Consider the following 20,457-nt stretch of genomic DNA (forward strand, 5'->3'; position numbering starts at 1 on the left):
ACCACTTCTAAAGAGAAAATTTGGCTGTGAACATTTAACATTTAACAGTTAAGTTTTAATTGACTCTCAATAAATCATTTCCACTCTGTTTCCTCTCTGTGATGTATTAAATATTGTAGATAAAAAAACGGCTGATGTAAATAAGCCACCAAAGTAATGTTATCTCGATGTAATAATTTGTTGCAAATTACCGTTCAAAAGTTTGGGATCAGTAAGATTAAAAAAAAAAAACTGTTTTATTCTCACCAAGACTGCATTCATTTGATTTAAAAAATAAAGTAAAAACAATAATATTGTAAATATCATTACAGTTTAAAATAACGTTTTCCGTTGTATATAATATTATATAATGCGTATAAGATTAATATAATATAATAAACATGTCACATAATCCTTAATAAATCATAATATGCTAATTTGCTGCTCAATAAACATTTATTATTATTATTATCAATGATGGAAGCAGTTGTGCTGCTTAATATTTTTGTGCAAACCATACTTTTTTTTATAAGAATTTTATAAGAATCATTTATTTGAAATAGAGATCTTTTTACTGTCTCTTTTGGTCAATTGAATGCATCTTTGCTGAATGAACTAATATTTTTTGAACGGTTTTGTATATATTATATTTAGCTACATTTTAAATAAATATATATAATAAATATTTTTTGTGGTGTGGCCAATGAAGTGGCAAGCAAAAATCTAGCAGAAAAAAAATCATTGTTGGGCCCTACATTGTGATGGTGTGGAAACATAGAGGGATGCATAGATAGACAGACGAATGGATGGACATTAAATCCAACGAACCCTGTTAGCCAGAGACAGAAAAGGAGGAAGTCTAGCTCTTGATGTGCACAGCCATAAAATAAACTGCTTTTAATAGATAAATACATACTAGAAGGCATAAAGGAAGACCAGAGTTGAGCATTCAGCTGTGTGTCAGTATGTGTGATTTTCTCTGCTCTGGTCAGCAGAAGCTCAGATCTCTCTGGATACACTACAACAAGAGCACTGGAGGGCTTGCACTGCAGGACGGTCACCATGGAGATGATTGACAGCAGGAGGCATTTCAAAGCTTTACAGCAACCACACAAGCTCCGGCTCGACCTAAACACAACGGCGCCACCTACAACAAAAACACAAATCCCAATTAGAGAGAATGGATCCTGCTTCACAAACAGTCTCTTCGGCGGTGCATTTATGGGATTGATGTTCTCAATGATGAGTACATTTCTCTCTGTCAACACACACACACGCGCTGCTTTATTGCTCCGTCCTCCGCTTGCATACACTTATATGCAAACATACATCGTTACCCACACACACCCCGAGGCTTGTTTTTTTTTTACAAACGAAAACAATATGAACTCTCAGCATGTGGGCGAAGGAAATGTCGCCTTAAAACAAAACGAGAAATGAAGCCCAGGAGAAATCAGGAGGGTTGCTATAGCGCGAGGTAATAACAGACGCTGTGATGCAGAGAAGAGCTGTGCTTCTGTCAAAATGATGGAGGCCCTGCATTTACATAATGAACAAACAGTACCATAAACAAACAGCGGCAGAGGGAACGAGGCAGAATCAAACCGTAACAGAAAACGGAGCTGTTACTTGTACGTGCGACATGAAGCGAGCAGAAGATGGATGAATAATGTAAATGTGCAGATATTACAAGAAAGTCAGGCAGACGGACGAACACAATCAGCTGATACTGTGTGTGTTTACCTGCGTCCACTCGTTGGTTTGGGGATCGTAGGCTTCCACGGTGTTTAGGTACACCTGCCCATCATAACCACCGACAGCATATAGACGGTCCCCAAGAAGACACACGCCCACAGCGTCTCTGCTGAGGCTCATCGGAGCTACTGCTGTCCACATGTCCGTTTTTGGGTCGTACCTGAAAAAAAAAAGGTAAAATAGTCATTATATAGGCAGGGAATTTCACTAGACCTTGCCATGCGTAGTTAACGCATGCAATACCATTTATGTCTGACAGCTCTCTTGTCAGACATAAATGTTCATAAGTGCAGAGGCGTAATGTGTAAGCATGATGGTTATTGTAGTTTTAAACTAAATGTGAGCATTTACTAATATCACTTGCACAAAGAAAATTCAGTATTCCTCAAAATGAATTAAATCAGTCAAATGCAAATTAAATTATTTTTTTAATTAAATTATTACTTTTATTCAGTAAGGATGCATTACATTTATCAAAAGTGACAGTAAAAACAAAATTTATATTTCAAATAAATGCTGTTACTTTGAACTTTCTATTCATCAAAGAATCCTGAAAAAAGCATCACGGTTTCCACAAAAATTTTAAGCCCCAAATCCGCATATAAGAATGATTTCTGAAAGATCATGTGACACTGATTCAGTAATGACTGCTGAAAATCAGTCACAGGAATGAATTACATTTTAAAATACATTAAAATAAATAAAGTTATTTTAAATTATATTAATATTTCACAGTTGTACCGTCATTACTGTATTTGATCAAATAAGAGACTTTTTTTCAAAAACATAAAAAAATCTGTAATGAGAAAAAAATGTGCAGCTAAACAGACGTGTAAGATCTGTTCTGTCTCCTTTCTGTCAAACTTTGACTGACAGAGACTGAGAGCAGTCAGGGTGCAGGAAGTGTTCAGCAGACAGACAGCTCTTTTAAACAAAGATGCAACAGGGGCAGAGAGACAGACAGATGAGAGAAGATGATGAGCACGAGTCAGTCACACTAAAGACCAAATACATTCTTAGTGAACATAGACATGTTTCCGAGACATGACCAAGAGGAAATCACACTCACAGGCCACTAACCGCCACCCATAAAAATCATCCTGGTAGGCTGACGTTAGCTAAAAGTACTTACAACACAAAGCAGCTCATAAAATCTAAATGTTGTGGAGCATGGTGTTCCTTCTCTCAGAAAATAGCTTTAGATTTATTTGGAAACTCATAGTCTTTTTTTCACAAGGTCATGCATAAATCACAAGTGGGATTTTACCCATGCTCCTGTTCAAATGGATTCTCTAAATGTTTTAATAAAACCCAAGCTCCGGTGCCATGTGGTGCTCAGACAGTGTGATGAAGGAATAATTGGCACTTCCCACATGAGCTTCACTCTTCATGGAGTTGCTGCTGTCCAAATCAATAGACTCGAACACATAACACGCTGGCACATTTCAGAAGTGTAACTTAAGCAACATGATCAATTACTAGAATGTGTCAAATGAACCAATGAGGTTCATTCTCACGTGTCACGGCAGCACATCTGAGCGTCCGTTTACCAAATTTGACACGTGAGAGGTTGGTTGTCAAGCAAGTACGGTTAAGCATCCGTGTTCCATATTATGCATCAATTTTGACAGCATAATTATGACATCCAAACTCAAAAGCAGGACCCAGGCAGCATAAGATTTGTTTATATCTATACCAGTGGTACATTACATCTCCATATTATTCATTAGAAGGTATGACCTTATGCTTGAACTCTCTAAACAGTGGTGAGAATGGAACTGTGCTAAAATGGTTGTTTTTTGGACACTTTAAAGGGATAGTTCACCCCAAAATTTAAATTAGCCCATGCTTTACTCACCCTCAAGTCATCCTAGGTGTATATAACATTCTTCCAAGCTTTATAATGGCAGTGAATGCCAACTGTTGTATGCGTGTTTGCGAAAGACTGGTGTTCCAGCATATGACGTAGCATGTGAACGTGTGTATGACAGTTAGCGGAAGTTAGAGATTACAGTTTGTAAAGTTTTAAATATGGATATTTTTCTTACACAAATGCATCGCTTCGCTTCAGAAAGCCTTTATTAACTCGTGTGGAGCAGTTTTATGATGGATAGATGCACTTTTATGGACTTCACTGCCATTATAATGCTTGGAAGAGCCAGGACATTTTTTAATATAACTGTAGTTTAACTGTAGAATGTCATATACACATAGGATGACTTGAGGGCGAATAAATCATGAGCTAATTTTCATTTTTGTGTGAACTATCCCTTTAATGCACTCTAAATGATCCAAAAAAAAGAACTCTGTAGAGAACATGTGGCAATGAATTGCAGAATACTTTATCAGAGTTTGCACATTCCCTGACTCACAACTATGAAAAAATTTCAAAGGAAAAGAAAATCGCATACCCTTCACTAACCTGCACTATCCTAAGTTTGTACAGTGTTCATTGAGTCAGTTTCTCTTTAGGGACTCATCTGTAGCACTTTGATGTAAACACATTTGTTCTGGGATTGCTGCATTGTCTTCTTGATGTTCACCTTGGGATTTGAGCTCAACCATAGCATATGTCTATTTGTAGTGACATATAGTGGTATTTGCCACCTACACACGAATGAGAACCTTCTTGTCTTTATTTTGGACCAAAACTGTCTGTAAAAATATTGAGTTAAGTCTACAGCACAGTTTCTCAACAGACAAAAATAGGTCTCAAGTTTGTGACTAACCATATAATTGTGCAAAGGATAGGACTGCCAAAAAATAGTTTTTTGTTTCAATAGGGAGAAAAAAACACCATGAAATACATCTCATAGGGCTGCACAATGCAATTTTTCTGCTAAATGTGATTTCAAAATGTGATTTCAAAAATGTTTATTTCATATGACTATTATTATTATCAATATTATAATTAAAAACAAATAAAATAATTAATAATACTATTGTAATATTTCACTGTCATCAATAGGACTATATTATTATTATTATAATTATTATAACTAAAATAAAAAATTAAAATATCACTGTAAATTAAATTTAAGACAAATATGAATATATTATAATATATTATTCATATATTAATAATTACTTTTATTTTACAGTACACCTGTAAATGACACTGTTAAAATGTATGGCTTGTAATATCTTTCATTTTTATCTATAACATTACACCATAAATCTTTAGTTTGGCGGAAAACCATAATGAGCCCTTAAAGCTCCTCTTTTGTTGACAACAGCCCGTTTATAAGAACATTGACCCCGTTTCTGTCCTTTTTGATTTCGGGCCATTTACCTTTCGACACAGTCTGACAGTCGAGATGCTAAGCTTGAGGCTGGGGCATCATGTCCACCGATTGCATACAGAAAGCCATTCCACGTCGCTACGCCAACACCACCTCTGCGTTTCGACATGGGAGCGCAGCTGCTCCATTTGTTGGTGTGAGGATCGAAACACTCCACTGATTTCAGACATGAACTTCCATCCCTGCCACCCACAGCATACAGCCTTAAAAAGAGAGTCAGAGATAGACAAAATGAGAATTTTATAGTCAACATTTTAATGGCATACATGGAGTCTATTCGATTAGAAATATGCTTTCTATGCTTACTTGCTGTTTAAAACTGCAACTCCCACAGTGCTTCGAGGAGTTGCCATGGATGCAACAAAGCTCCATTGGCGAGCTTGAGGGTCCCAACGTTCCACGGTGCTGAGATAACTCCAACCATCATGACCTCCTACTGCATACATCGGGCCTTCTAACACTGCAACACCTACACACAAAAATGATCAGAGATCGTACATAAGCTTGAAACTATCTTGAAGGGTCCTATGCATTCTACATCCTTCCGCATTCTACAATGCGGAAAACATAATTTACAGTATAACACAGAATGTCATGAAATTTGGTCAAATTTGGATGAATAAATCAAAAGTAAGGCTATAGACTTCATTCAAATTGTGATATGAACTAGTGTCTGTGAATATTAAACCACAAAAAGACTGCTACGTCTCCATGTTCTGCGTCTTAGTGTGAACGAGCTGCACAGTCTCATCTACTATACACATACTCAAGCGTGTGTGATACTTGTAGCTCACTATATAAGGACATGAACACATGAATTCATCACCAGAGATGCTCTGGGAGTCACAAAAGAGCCGTTTCATACCAAGCCCCCAGGCTATGGAATGTGCTTCCTCTTACCATCAGAAATGCACCAACGTTGGGACACTTTAAAAAGTTGATTAAGGCACATTTATTTTTAATTAATTGTTGTATTGCCCTTGCAGACCTGCAAACTCCTCAGAGTAAAAAAGGTGACACTGTCTCGCGGGGGTATAAAATATAAAATATATTATATTTTAATATGCAAATGACACACTTCTGAGCGTGACTTAAAGAGAATGACACATTTAATATTTTAAAAATTGTTTCATTTACAACACGGAAATGCCTGGAACTCAAGGAAGTGTTGTGACGCATGACACAAAAAATAAAAGACTGACAGTAGGGGTGTAACACTACACAAAACTGACGGTTCGGTACCTCGGTTTTGAAATCACGGTTCGGTACAGCAGTTTTACAAAATTGCTTTTTATTTAAGAGTTGATTTCTCTAGTGAATAAAATTCTGTGGACACTGAATGACTGCCTGAGGTAAATGTGATGCTAATGTTACATGACATTGTTTAGTTTACAAGCAGTTATATTGACGTCTTTCCGCCGTTGAAACACTGATTTCGCGATTACACCACATGACAGTACGTTGTAATGTATCCTCAGCCTACCTTCAGATGGGCATTCATGTTTATTCTTTAGTAAGAGATGATTGATCGCCTTCACAGATGATCGCATTAAGGTGCGTGAGCATGCGCGTCGCGCGGCCGCTTGAACTGTGATCAGTGATCAGTCACGCCACATAGAGCCGTCAAAATGGCATTTATTGTTTGAATTTCGTGATAAAATGGACTGAATACTTAATATGTTCGTGTGGGAACTCGGATTGAAGTGTGTTCCGTGCTTAAAACAAGCGGACTGTTAACTGTTAAAGATTGCACCTGAACACGCATGCACCGAACCTACCCCCCCCACCAAAACAAGAACTCTACGGTTCTACGCGATTCACGTAAATTACCCAATTGACCGAGAAAACAGCGATTGTCGCCGAAAAGCGACAAGTTTGCAGGTGTGCCTTTGTTGTTTCGGTTTTATTTTACTGTACCGCTTTGGGTTTTAGAAAAGTGCATTATAAATAAAATGTATTATTATTATTACTACTACTTCACCAGCATTTCACAAATCCATTTGATAAAACTATAGTGAAACTCAAAGGCCTTCACTACAAGCTGCCAAACAAAAAGTTTAGTTTAACTTGAAGAAATTATGACAGAAACGTATCCCTATTGTACAGTAGAAAGTAGTATTTATAACAACAACACAAATAATAGTTTATTAAAACATTATTAAAATTGTTCAAAATGTAGGTATTCATCTGAACAAATTTGTATTAAAACGGACAGAATTTCTGGAAGAAAAAAAAACTTTCATAGGAGACTATTATTGTTAAAACTGTAATAATTCTCAATAAATAACACACAATTTGATCAAATAAAGAGTTTTTTAGAGCCCTAAATATTGTGCCAAGCAATCAAGAAACATATAATTCAAGTGAATGACCATAGAAAGTCTAATGAGGACACTAAATGCAAATGTTATTCCTCACCTAGGCCGTGTCTGTGTGTGGACATGGGGGGCATGACGCTCCAGCTCTTGCTGCGGGGGTTGTAACATTCCACTGTGTTGAGAGTCTTGAGGCCATCCCGTCCTCCAACCACATATAGGCGGTCGTCAAGAACCGCCACGCCGAATTGCAGCCTTCTTCCACTCATAACGGCCACCTGCCGCCATGTGTCCCTCCGTAAACAGTACTGCTCTATACTAGTGGCCCCTTAAAAAACAATGCCAATCAGTTATAAAGACATCTGTAAACCACACATGCAAGAATTCAGATACATTCCCTATTGATATGGAGAACAAATTAAGCTTTAAAGCCTTGCTTGTTACAGATAATAAGCAGAAATCTGAAGAAAAAACTTAAATACATTTTTGGGAGGTTTATGCTTGTAGGCTAGGTAAAAATTTGCTAAGATAAAAATATATTTATTAACAAGATACATTTGCTAAAAACAAATCTTAAAAAGTATTTCAGGCTGTCAAGGCATTTTTACTGGGTACAGGGAACACACTGGGAACACAGTTGGCCCTGTTTTTAACCATCTCTGAGTTATTAGGCTAAAATAAGAAAAGAACAACAGGAAGTATAAAGCCTTAAGGACCAAACTGTGAAAGCAGAAGTCTCCATGATTCTTTTCTAGAAAATTAGCTAGTTTTGTCTTCTAAAAATGTACAGTAATTACATGGAATGAATAAGATTCAAAAAGCCTTGTTTTTACAGGTCATTGGCTTTATAAATAAAAAAAATCCCATTCGTTTTTTCTCCATTAAGAACTTGATTTTTATATATATTTTATATATATTGAGGTTAATATATTATTATTAGGGCAGTCAAGTGATTACCTTTTTTATCTAATTAATTACACAATGTGGCAATTCATTAATCGAATTAATCGCAAATTAATCGCACATCAAATTTGGCTGAAAAATGACCCCCAAATGAGAATTTAAATTCTTGCGTATTAAATGAAAAAAGAATAGACATTACAAAAAGCTTTAGAATTTTTTTTTTTTTTCATTCAACATATAATTTATTACACAAACGTGCAGGCTTTAATGGCTACGAGGGTGAGTAAATGATGACAGAACTATACCTTAATTTTTTTTTAGAGCTGTCAAAATTAACGTGTTAACGCATGTGCTTACTTTTTTTCCTGTTTAAACATGTTAAAATGTAATGCAATTAACGCAGCATTCGCTTTTTCCTGTCATCCTTTGGCTAGCATTACAATATATGACCATGCTCTTATTAATGAAAAATATTATGAAATCCCAATGGAGAACATGAATGGAATCAAGTGGGCGGCCTATACATCACTCATTTCAAACTATGAATCATGTGAATCACATCTCTCTTAATTCAGCCAAGACCATTGCCTTTCAGCCTCATTACAAGTGCGTAACAAATCAGACCTTTCACCATAAAGAGGACACAACACCAATTTAAATACAAACTTCTGTCTCATTTTTGGCCTATTTAAATGTAAAACATTTACTGTTTAAAGCACCATTAATTCAAAAGACTCAAGACTATCCTGTGATAATGGAAATGTCTACTAATGTCTCACTAATGGAGAAAATCTGACAGGTAGAGTGAGCGAGGGAGAAATGAAGAGGAGGAGTTACCTTGTTATCAGCCCAGATAACGTTTAAAACACAAAAGAGAAGACATGTAGAACTATAGAAACAACTTAAAAATTATATGAAAGGAATACCTTTTGTGGCATCCATGCCACCCACGGCAAAAAGTGCCCCTACAGTGGCCTTGCGTGGACGTGTTCTTGGGCTCTGGAGGAGCGGCCGTCTCTCTGGCAACAAATGATACTTCATGGCCTCCATCACCAGCCGCTGACACTCCACGCTGTCCCTTAGCAATGGATTCGCCTCCATATCGGCTAAAAACTGTATGAAGAAAAGACAATAACTGTATGACCCAAAAACTAAAGATTATAAAATTTATTATGAATGATCAAATCTTTGGATTTAGGAGGGGGTTAATACCTTCTCAAAGCTATATTTCCCCATTAGCATTATTGCTAACATGTTTGTACCCCATTTAGAGAAGAAATTAGCATTTAGATGTTTGAATTAGAAGGGGTTTATTCATTAGGGATAGGTATAGAACTAATACTTATTTTGTGCAAACTGAAGGTTATGACAATGTGCAAACTGAAGGTTATGACAACAAATGTTTCTATACACTGTGAGAAAAAAAATAAGCTTTACGTTATAAAAACAATGGCTTGTCAGCCGTTTTGAATCAGAAAGGTGGTCTTCTTTAGCCTGGATGCCAGCCGAACTTAGCCCCGCCCACAACATTTTTACTCGGGCAGTTCGGTCTGGACTTGATCCATAGAGAAGTAATTATGCCCGAACAGAAACTGTTCGGACCAATGAAATTGTCAGGGTGGGCTTTAGACGATGATGGACAGATGATCAAGATTAACGTAATCATCCACGTCATCAAAGGCGCTTGGGTTGAGTTTGTTCTAATCAGTGCTTTAAGTGGAAAAAATAATTTTTAATTACAGCGTGGAGTGTCAGCTCAAAGTGGTGTGTCAGCTCTAGAGGTAGTTTAGCCTATTCTATCACATAATCTAAAACTATTTTGAGATTTTAATCATTTCATGGTGTATAGTTCTTGTGGAAGTTGATTACTTTGCACTGAGGACATGGTAAAATTGAATGCATGTTTCAATAAAAAGGTGTGTAAAATACGAAATAGTATTTTTAATACCTATTATATCTGTTTAAGTGATAAAGAAGACCTACATTTATAATTTAAGGCATTTCTTATGTGACTCATTTTATAGAAAATATGAGTAAGTAAATCATAAAGACAGAAAAGTCACTGTATACAGGAACGACCCAGCTACAACATGCGGCTGTTGTCATCGGTAGAAGTGGTGCCACTCTCGTCCTCGTCACCGGTCGCGGACACAAGTGCTTTGAATTTTAACCATAGATTTTAAACGAGCTGCTATGGTTGCGTGTTACACACACCCTCTCCGGACCACTTTGTTTGAGTTGTTGTCACTGACAGCGGCAAAAGCGACGCATGCGCTTTTCACTTGTAAAACTCAAGGGTGTATGGGTAATGTAGTCTCTGCTCGCAAATGAGCGTACCGGTACGCTAAAAGCACGTTCTGGGCGCACGGAGAGGTGGCGGTACGCTCAAGAGCTATATTTGGAAGTGGCGGTACTGAGTACCGGCGTGTACCGGCCCACTTAAAGCACTGGTTCTAATCCTAAACGGAGAACTTGTTCGTATATGCATTCACCTTTACTATTTCTCTCAGAAATGATGATCGTGTTGGTAAGTACTCTGTGTATCCTTAAATTCTTTTTTTACAACACCGGCAAAGATCGTTTACATTCATCTTTTTCTTCTAACGTTAGGCTACTTATTCCAGCATGCGTGCAGGTACAGGGTTGCCAAGTTTTTACAACAAAACCCGCCCAATTGCTAACGTTCCTCAAAACTAGCCAAAAACAAGCCCAATAGCTTTCCGGGGGGGGGGGGGGGTGGTCTCCGGGAAAAAAAGGCATTTGGGGGGTAAAATATGTGTTATTTTGGCAGGGCTGGAAGCTAAAAATCGCATTCCTGGGTCTGTATATAACATAATTGGGGTCGCTTCAACCCGCGGACATGGCAACACAGTGCAGTTGAGTTCTGTTGACATTTGACAACTAACGTTATGCGTCACTCCGTTGCTCTGATTGGTTGTAGGTCTATCCAATTGAGGTCTTTCCTGGTTTGGTTGAAACACGCCCCATAATCACAGCCCAACGGAGCAGTATCAGACTCATATTCTGACTAGAATTGAGTATGACGACGTCAGGCTAGGTCTTCTTATTATTTTACTTGGTTTCTATCATTTTATCTCTGCATAATAAACTAGGACAAAAAAAGACACTTCAGCTCACTTCAGGGCACCTTGGTGTTTACTGTAAATCCACTGCTGTTTAATTGCTTCTCTAAAAACTGAAATCACATCAGTCATGCTGTCATAAAGACCAAGGAGCTGCTTGCCAACTTCAAGATGTTGATTTATGTTGGAGAAGATTAGCTTTAAGATTAGCTAAAAGCTTTAAACTTTCCAGACAGGAAGGGTATTTGTAAGAGAAATGACCAAGACACCAGTCACAACACTGACAGGTTGGAGAGTTATTTGTCTGAATTTTCTGAAATGAACAAAACTGCATCTGCAAGGGAATGGTAAGAAGAAAATATCAGCGTATGACAGAAATGATCGTCCAAAATCTCTACCAGTTGACAAATTTCTACCAGTTTATTGTGTCTATGGTATATCGTTCACCTAGTTGAAAACCAGAATAGTCAAGAATCACTATTTGGCACAAACCAATTACAGCTCTATATAGAGGTAACACCATGACCAATCATACACTGGTGTTGTTGTCAGCTGGAGGAACTGAAAGTTTCTCGACATCAACAACAACGTGAAAAAAGCTTAATCCATGCAAATTATTAGCCGTGTTTCCACTGTCAGGCCAAAAGCGAATGTGCTAGTGCCAGGGCCAGTTGCGTTTCCCACAGTCACTTCCTGGGCTTCCTTGGAGCCAACGGCAAGGGTTTTTTGGCTCGCCGAATACCTCGGTCCAAAGTGGGCCAATGAGTGGTCATGAACAAAGGAGGAGTTTACATGACTCAGGAGATGGTTAACACCGCTGCTCATTTCCCATGTTATTATATCAGGCCAGCTAAATTCAACATTTAAAAAAAAACATTGCTCAGTACTCACTTTCAGACACCAGTGAGTGTTTGAAATAACTTCCTTGTGATCCGATGAGGATTCTGATCACCATATGAGGCAGAAATATATTTATATGCGATGCTAAAGGCTACTTATGCTAACCATTGTGATAATAAATACACATGTTTATGGAAAATACCAGAGACGACTTAAAGAACATAGACAAATCATACATAATTATAATTGTGTATTTATTTACACATGCACTCGTATATCATGTAACACCTGTTTTTTTTTCTTGTGAGCTCCCTCTGTTGATTTGACTGAAAGGATAACAGTATAGTGGTACGTAAGAGATCACTCAAACCTCCTCAGATTGCATAATTTAATGGAAAATTAATAAAAATGCTCACTCTTTCTAAAGAAATACGTAAACATGACGTATACATGATATCTTATTAATATTTTGGGGTGGTACTCTGTGTGTTTCGACCGCATGGAAAAGGATCTAAATTAAGTTCCAGGTAACAATTTCTCTCTCATAAAGTCCTGGCTCACTAAGTAGTACTTTATCAGAGTTATGGAACTTTTGGGGATGGGACTTGGGCGCTGAAAATGCTGATTGGATGAGTTCATGCAGCATTTTGATTGGTTCACACCATTTTTAAAAGTCTGTTGTGGTGCGTGCAGTAAGAGTTGTTCGCTATTCAAATCAACAATGGAGTTTAAAAAATACGACCGATGGACCGACGATGTGGTTCAGGCTTTATTAAACTTATTATGCTGAGTACGAAATCCAGCAGGAACTGGAAACACTGATGCGCAATGAAAACGTTTATCTACGTCACCAGACTAATTTGCCTAATCTTCACAGTAGTTTAGACCACGATGGAAACGGAAAAAAATTCCTGGGACAAATTGTTCGGGGAAATTTCAGTGAAAAAGCGGCTTAAAATGTGTAAGCCTTTGGACTTAAAGGCCTGAATGGAGTTGTTTGTGCATTCTTGTGATCGCAAACAAATGGAAGCAGGTGCAACCAAATAGATATGTGTTCTCTGTGTGAAATGCTAAATACCAGTATGATTCAGCATGATTGATGTACACTCCTGACACAAATTAATAAATTACTGTCACTGTAACATTTTTGTATTGTATCGATGCTGGAATATTAATTCATTAAGTTTTTAGGGTTTTAGGGTAGCGCTGCGGAATTACTGGCCCGACAGTGGAAACACAACTTGATTTTGGCCTCGGTGCTTGTGGTCCGAGGCTATTAGCCTCGCCCGGCACGTTGTTAGCCCTGGCTCCACTGGCCTGGCAGTGGAAAAGTGGAAAAGCCTGGCTATTGAGAACATGTTTCAGTCAGCCAAAGATCTACATTTATGGTGAAGACTCATTTTCCTGTAGGACAATTTTCCAACACAGAAACAGAAAACTATGGAAAAATCTTGAATCAATTTGAACATCTGTGGTAAAAATAAAAAACTAGCGTCTAGGAATTAGTAAGAAATGTATCCAGTTGGGTAGAATTGGGGCAAATTTGCATTAGAAAATGGTCAAAACGTTCACAAACTACGGTGCAAAGTTCCTCTCAAAAAGAATGAAAATCTAAAGCCTTCCTAGTCAAAAAAATGGATAAAACATTTTTGATATATGAATGTATTTTATTTATTGATTAACAAATTAATTATGACAAATAACAAATGATGTTTTCAGATGCTAAATCCATTGTACTTGTAAACACTACCGTTCAAAAGTTTGGGATCGGTTGTCTCTTATGCTCACCAAGGCTGCATTTATTTGACCAAAAATATTTTCATACTGTGAAATAGTATTACAATTTAAAATAATGTATCTATTATAATATATTTTAAAATATAATCTATTCTGGTGATGGCAACAAAAAAAAAAAAACTTACTGACCCCAAACATTTGAATGCTACTGGTGTATATAAAATGGTACAGAATGATTATCAATGACACCAAAGTATTGACAGTTTATTACGTTATAATCACTATAAATTAGCAAGTGTCTCCCAATCTCCCATTGTGCACTGACCTTCTGATTTCTCAATAAGTGTGTTATTTGAAGGGGAATAAAATCAAAAGAAAATTAAAAGCTTAGTACTGGCATTTCAAATAACATAATAACTTTCTGATTACCAATAACACAACACATTTTTCTGGCAGGAGATTTTTAAACACCATAGCCGCAAAGAGCTACAGAATAAACTAGGTTCCAAACCGAACCCTTACCCTCATTCACTTAAAGACACACTTTGATAACCTGACAGTAGTGAATCCTTTGCCAGCTTCTCAGACCTTGAGGGGAGGACTCTGGGGACAGAATGAAGAGAGGAAACAAGCTTCTGATGAAACTTCTGACAAAAGGTCCTACCTACATCCTTTTTTTTTTTTTAATAGGGAATCCCAGTGAGAGACACAGCTAGTGTCCCTCTGGGTCTCAAACAGAATGCAGATACTCTTATATAGGTTACTACTCCTGAGCAAACAAGCTTTTAAAAAGCTAAAACACACACACAACCCGTTTCCTGCTCCAAGTTCTAAGAAACTCATTATCGGCTCATACATAAACATCACACAAGACATTCTTTATTCTTTTTCCTCTCGAATCTTTTTCTCATAATCCTTTTCAAACGACACTTCTCGTGGCTGTTAACGAGTGTTCGTTCATCACATTCATCCTCTCATCTGCCCTGTTTATCTCATTTCTCAGCTGGCTTGTAAATGGAGAAGGTTCTAATTAGATGGGTGTCTTTGATAGTTAGTAATAATAATGTCTTAATGAATTCTGCTGTAGTGATATGGCCCTATAGAGACACTCTATACGTACATAGGGTCCAAAATTAGGGAGAGAATTGAGAAAATTTAGCATTCATAATTATTTAAACATAAGTTGTTTTGAATAGAAGTGTTGGTCAATATTTGTTATATTTAGATACAAAAATGCATTGAACAAAATACATTTTTTGTATATATTTATGTGTCACAATGTGATAAATTCTACATACTGTACGTGCCATCACACAGAAACAATTTCTTAAGCAGACATTTGTATGTTTTTGATTAGAATCATGCAGGTCAGACTATCATCCCTAGTGATGCACAAAAATTTCAGCAAAAAAAAAGACAATTTAGGCTGAAACGGTTTTGGAGGGCTGAAATCAGTGACTGAAATGGTGATGTTTGAAGTAGTGCTTCTCTAATGGTGCTTTTTGACTGTGCCATTGTCTATTTTCAGAAATAATTGTCTAACATTAGACATGATGATACATTTCTGATGTAATTGCCATTTTAAAATTGTTCCCTTGGCAACAACTAACTGAAATAAAGTTGAAGTAAGAAAATGACTAACATTAAAACTGAAATAAAAACAAAGCTATATAATATAAATAAATAATAAAAATGACAAAAGCTCGTAACAAAATGACAAACTAAAATGAAACTTTTAACAACTAAAATATCACTAGCACATACTACATAAACAACATGCATTCACATGCATATGTGCATACACCATCTTTCAGTACCATCTCACTGAATCCATAATCACATCCATCACTGCGCTCAGAGGTTTCTAGTTAGAGCTCCAATATTCCGCCCATTCAACACCACATCCACCTCCTCAGTCTCTGCTTTCACCTCCCTCCCACTCTACATCCATCACCCATACCTCTTTATCTCCACTCCTCCCTTTCTCCTTCTCCTCTTTGTGCTAAAACAAAAGCTAATCATTTCCACCTTTTTCATAAAAGTGCTCATGTCACATACAGTGAACAAGCGCATCTGTCATGAACCAAAATCGATCATCTCCACTGAACGTGAATACTGAGGATATGTGTTGAAGAGAAATGAATGTTCTGGAGTTAGGATGGTGGCTTAGAAATGCTTTTTTTTTTTTCCTTCACTGGAAAGCACAGAACAACCTGCAATTTACATTTAGATGGAACTGAACAAACTCTGCTCAGCCAGCCACGAGTGGGAGAATGCTCATCTGGAATTATTTAAATATTTCTCTTATTTTTTCATCTCAGAGAAAGGAGGGGGGGGGGGTTGAAAGGTAAAAGGAGAGAAAGAGCAAAAATAGGGAGTTCAGTGGAATTCATCATGCATTAAAATTATAAAAGTGCAAAGCTTTGAGTTCAGACGAGAAAAAAGCTCAATTAAACTGTATATTCATTTGAATATCATGTCCTGTGCCCATAGACTGAGTGCATGCCAATTATATTAAAACACTGTAGTATGCACAATCACATAAATAACAAAATTACAAATTGTGAAAACTGTCTACTCCTTTGGCATCAAAATATCTATAAGGTTTATTAATGATAACCAGTGCTGAGTTGTAAGTGTTCTAATTCGTAGATGTGTGTTTTATTTTACATTTATGAATTTGGCAGACGCTTTTATCCAAAGCGACTTATATTGCATTCAAGGTATACATTTTTATCACTTCATGCATTCCGTGGAAATTGAACCCATGACCTTGGTGTTGCTAGTGCCATAGAGCTACAGTAGAGCTTTCATGTTTTACTTCTAATAGCTTTACAACCAAAGCAAAAACCATTGGCAAATCATTTGGATTCACTAGAACATTTGTAGTTTCATTTAAAAAATCCACACTACAATATGCACTGCAAGCAAGCTATGCGACAAAACTGCAACTCCCCTATTATAATCACAATGTAAAAAGACATAATATAATGTAACATAACTTAACGTAACGTAACGTAATATATAAGACTCGTTAACAATTGTCTTGATTTACAGCAATATATAAAAAGCAATAAAGTAATTCAGGAACAGTTCTCCCCCTTTTATATATATATATAAATAATAAAGTAAATAAAGTAAGGTAAATAATCAACAATTGTCATTTTTGTCACACAGCCCTGCACATTTAAAAAGGAACATTTAAATAATTTGTTTAAAACAGATATAGAAGGCAACAACAACAACAACTTTTCAGTGAGTGTGTGTACGTGTATGAAGTGAAGAATGTGATAAGAGAAAAAGAGACACAACAACATCCTCCTTATCACACTCTGCAGGCTCCAAAAGCATCTCATCATTGAGTACACAGCCTCATAGCCCAGCAGAACAGCACTGACCTTCACACACACACAAAGACCAGAGATACTATAAGGGCCAAATAGCAATGCTCTTCTATGCGAACACATGAATACAAAGCCTTCTAGCTACACAAGCTTGATTTTACGCAATCCAAAATGTGTCAGAATGGAATTCATAATGGAATACAAGTATGTGCTGGGTTCCATAATGGGAATTATAGTGATCTAAATGATTGGTAACACTATATCAATTCAACTTTATTTCCAGACTCAAGGTCCATTAGAGAGGAAACATACAACAACTAACACAAAATTACAAACAGTACAAAACATTTCAAAGAGACAATTATACCAGTACTTTCTCATAGGTGATTGGTATCGCACCACACTTTGCTTCGGATTAGACAGCAGCATAATAATACAATTCTGTGAATTATCCAGCCAACAAATACATTTATAAATCAAATTCCTTATTAAAGCCATAAAAGTTTTTACTCTTGACATACAAAATAAATGACTTGCACTACTCCACCTCGGTATTTTAGATATATAGGCAACCTGAAGTTTACATAAGCTCACTTTTTTAAAGGAACACTCCACTTTTTTTGAAAATAGGCTAATTTTACAAGTCCCCTAGAGTTAAATAGTTGAGTTTTACCATTTTTAAATCCATTCAGCCAATCTTTGTATCTGGCGGTAGCACTTTTAGCATAGCATTATTGATTCTGATCAGTCCATTAGCATCTCATTCAAAAAATGACCAAAGACACTTTCAATATTTTTCCTATTTAAAACTTGACTCTTCTCTCCACTGCAGCCATGGTACGGCTGCGAAGATCCGCGACTATTACGCAGGAATGAGAAAGTAGTTCCTAGCCATATAGGTGTAGAAAATCGCAACTTTTCATTTTCAGTTGGTCTTAGCACACGATGTAACTGTAGAAGAGTCAAGTTTTAAATAGGAAAAAATATTGAAAGTGTCTTTGGTCATTTTTTGCATGAGATGCTAATGGACTGATCAGAATCAATGATGTATGCTGATACAAGATACAAAGATCGGCTGAATGGATTCAAAAACGGTAAAACTAAACTATTTAACTCTAGGGGACTTGTAAAATGAGCCTATTTTCAAAAAAAGTGGAGTGTTCCTTTAAACTTGACCCACAAGGGAGCTGTATAAAAGGAAGTACAGTATGCTCTAAAAAAGGTTAATCTTAACCTGATCTGAACACACATAAAATCTTCTCACCATCATTGCTTGGCCACATAACATTTGGAGCAATAAGGTTAAATTAGTTAATGCATTAGTTAACATGAACTAACAATGAACAACATCTGTATACAGCATTAGTTCATCTTCATTAACGTTAACTAACAACTAACAATGAACTAACAATGAACAACACCCCTGTCTTTACAAATTAACTTATCTTGTTTTATGTTAATTTCTACATTTAGATTTCTTAACATAGTAAGGTGCATGCTGTGTGTTAACATTACCTAAAGGTCCACTGAAGGGGCTTGAAACGTGTTGATGTAATTTCCACTGAAACAGGAAGACGGGGCATATCGAAACCTCACCTTTTTTTAAAATAGCCAATAGCGTTTAGTTTACATCACAGCTCGGCCAGAGCCGTTGATCAGTAAATCAGCAGTTTCCTCCTAATATCCTACATATCGCTTTAATATTCAGCATTCTGTGCAAAATTCAAATGGCTTCAATACGTTTTCTGGAATGTGCAGACTTGATCATATGATCTGCTCTGTGCTATCATGTCTTTGGACCAAAGCAGACTGTGTGCGCGCTGCGGGGGTTCATGTGTACACTAACGTGAAACCAGACTTCATTCACCCCAATGGAAAGCATATTTACACTGTATGAATCGTACCCTATCCCCTATATAGTGCACTAAGTGCCATTCACTATGTAGAAAATAGTAAATGTGTAAACAAGTGACTGTTTTCAGCCGGAGATTCAGCATCTATTTATAGTGTAGGGGACGGGATGCTTTAGATTCTAGAGAGCATTGATTGGACAGAAAATGTGATGAGAAGCTGAAGTGCAGAGTGATGTCATCAAAATCATTGATCCATATTGGCGAAAGTGAGAGACTGTAAGTTTTGAATGCTCATATCTTCTAAATGTGAAATTTGAAATTAATTTGTAAAAAAAAATTGATTTCATGGGGATTTCAAATCATAATTTGTCATGAACTAACAACGAACAACATTTATATGCACTTATATGTTTGTGAACCTCACTGATTATAAAGTAGAAACCATTTGAACATCAGTTCATGTGTTTCTAATGTGTCTAGGTTCTTTACTAACATGATTTATCTTTAATAAAGTATTTATTATGCATTTTTGTGAACCTTATTTTATAGTGTGACCATTTCAACATTACTTGATGTGTTTCTAATGTTTGTAGGCTCTTTTCTAAAATTATTTTACTATAAAAGAGCATTTAGTATTACTGGACTTTATTGTAAAGTAAAATTAGCTGGTGTGCTTGTGTAAAGTATTGTTTATATATAACGCTCATTATAAGTAAAGTTTTACAATTATGTGAGCCATTTGGGTGGGATGATACCAAGATGATGGCCACAAAGTGAGCTGACTTGCTTAGAAAGAGCTTTTGACAAAGCTCAAAGGCTGTTTAGCATTCTACTGCAAGACGTCAAGAAGCACATGAGCATTAATCACTGTGACTGACCGACTTACTGACTGATCACTCAATTAACTGATAGGCTGATAAATGAATTAATGCAGATGAATGATTTTCTGATGTAGCTGTATGGCTATACTGATCAAGCTGACTGAATAAGTAACAGCACAGCAGAATAAAAGACTGGCTGACTGATGGATGGATGGATGGCTGGATGGATGGCTGGTTAACTGACCTGTGGTTTAAGCAGGGGTAGGCGGATGTGAGCGAGAAGAGCAGGAAGCTGTGATTGACGGGTGGGTGCTTCATGGCGTACCCAGCTGACCAGGGCTGTTACCACGGTTTCCTCTTCTGGAACGTTCATGTCATCAGAAGCTAAAAGCTTCTCTACCTCACATGCAGGCAAGAGCAAAAACTCTTGATGCCTCATGACCTCCATGAAGTGCTCCTAGGAGAGAGAGATTATCTGGATTGGTTGATGGAACCAATGATGTGGTTGTCACGGAGCAGAGCATC

The 20,457-nt window shown here is 36.9% G+C and overlaps 1 protein-coding gene across 2 annotated transcripts in view; it reads right to left on the reverse strand.

Moving 5' to 3' along the window:
• Positions 1 to 670: 670 nt before the first annotated feature.
• Positions 671 to 20,457, reverse strand: part of klhl5 (kelch-like family member 5) — an 84,921-nt gene continuing 65,134 nt past the window's right edge. Inside the window, exons 5-11 of one of the 2 annotated variants that reach the window (XM_079811571.1) lie at positions 20,177 to 20,389; positions 9,181 to 9,367; positions 7,455 to 7,679; positions 5,343 to 5,505; positions 5,027 to 5,239; positions 1,723 to 1,894; positions 671 to 1,126 (exon numbers count right to left, since the gene is read on the reverse strand). In XM_079811571.1, the coding sequence (XP_079667697.1) occupies positions 1,070 to 1,126; positions 1,723 to 1,894; positions 5,027 to 5,239; positions 5,343 to 5,505; positions 7,455 to 7,679; positions 9,181 to 9,367; positions 20,177 to 20,389 (1,230 nt within the window). In that variant the 3' untranslated portion in view covers positions 671 to 1,069. The remainder of the gene's footprint in view (positions 1,127 to 1,722; positions 1,895 to 5,026; positions 5,240 to 5,342; positions 5,506 to 7,454; positions 7,680 to 9,180; positions 9,368 to 20,176; positions 20,390 to 20,457) is intronic. The other variant, XM_079811570.1, reaches the window with a different exon arrangement.

Source organism: Gobio gobio (genome assembly GCF_949357685.1).
Source record: "Gobio gobio genome assembly, chromosome: 3".
NCBI lineage: Eukaryota > Metazoa > Chordata > Actinopteri > Cypriniformes > Gobionidae > Gobio > Gobio gobio.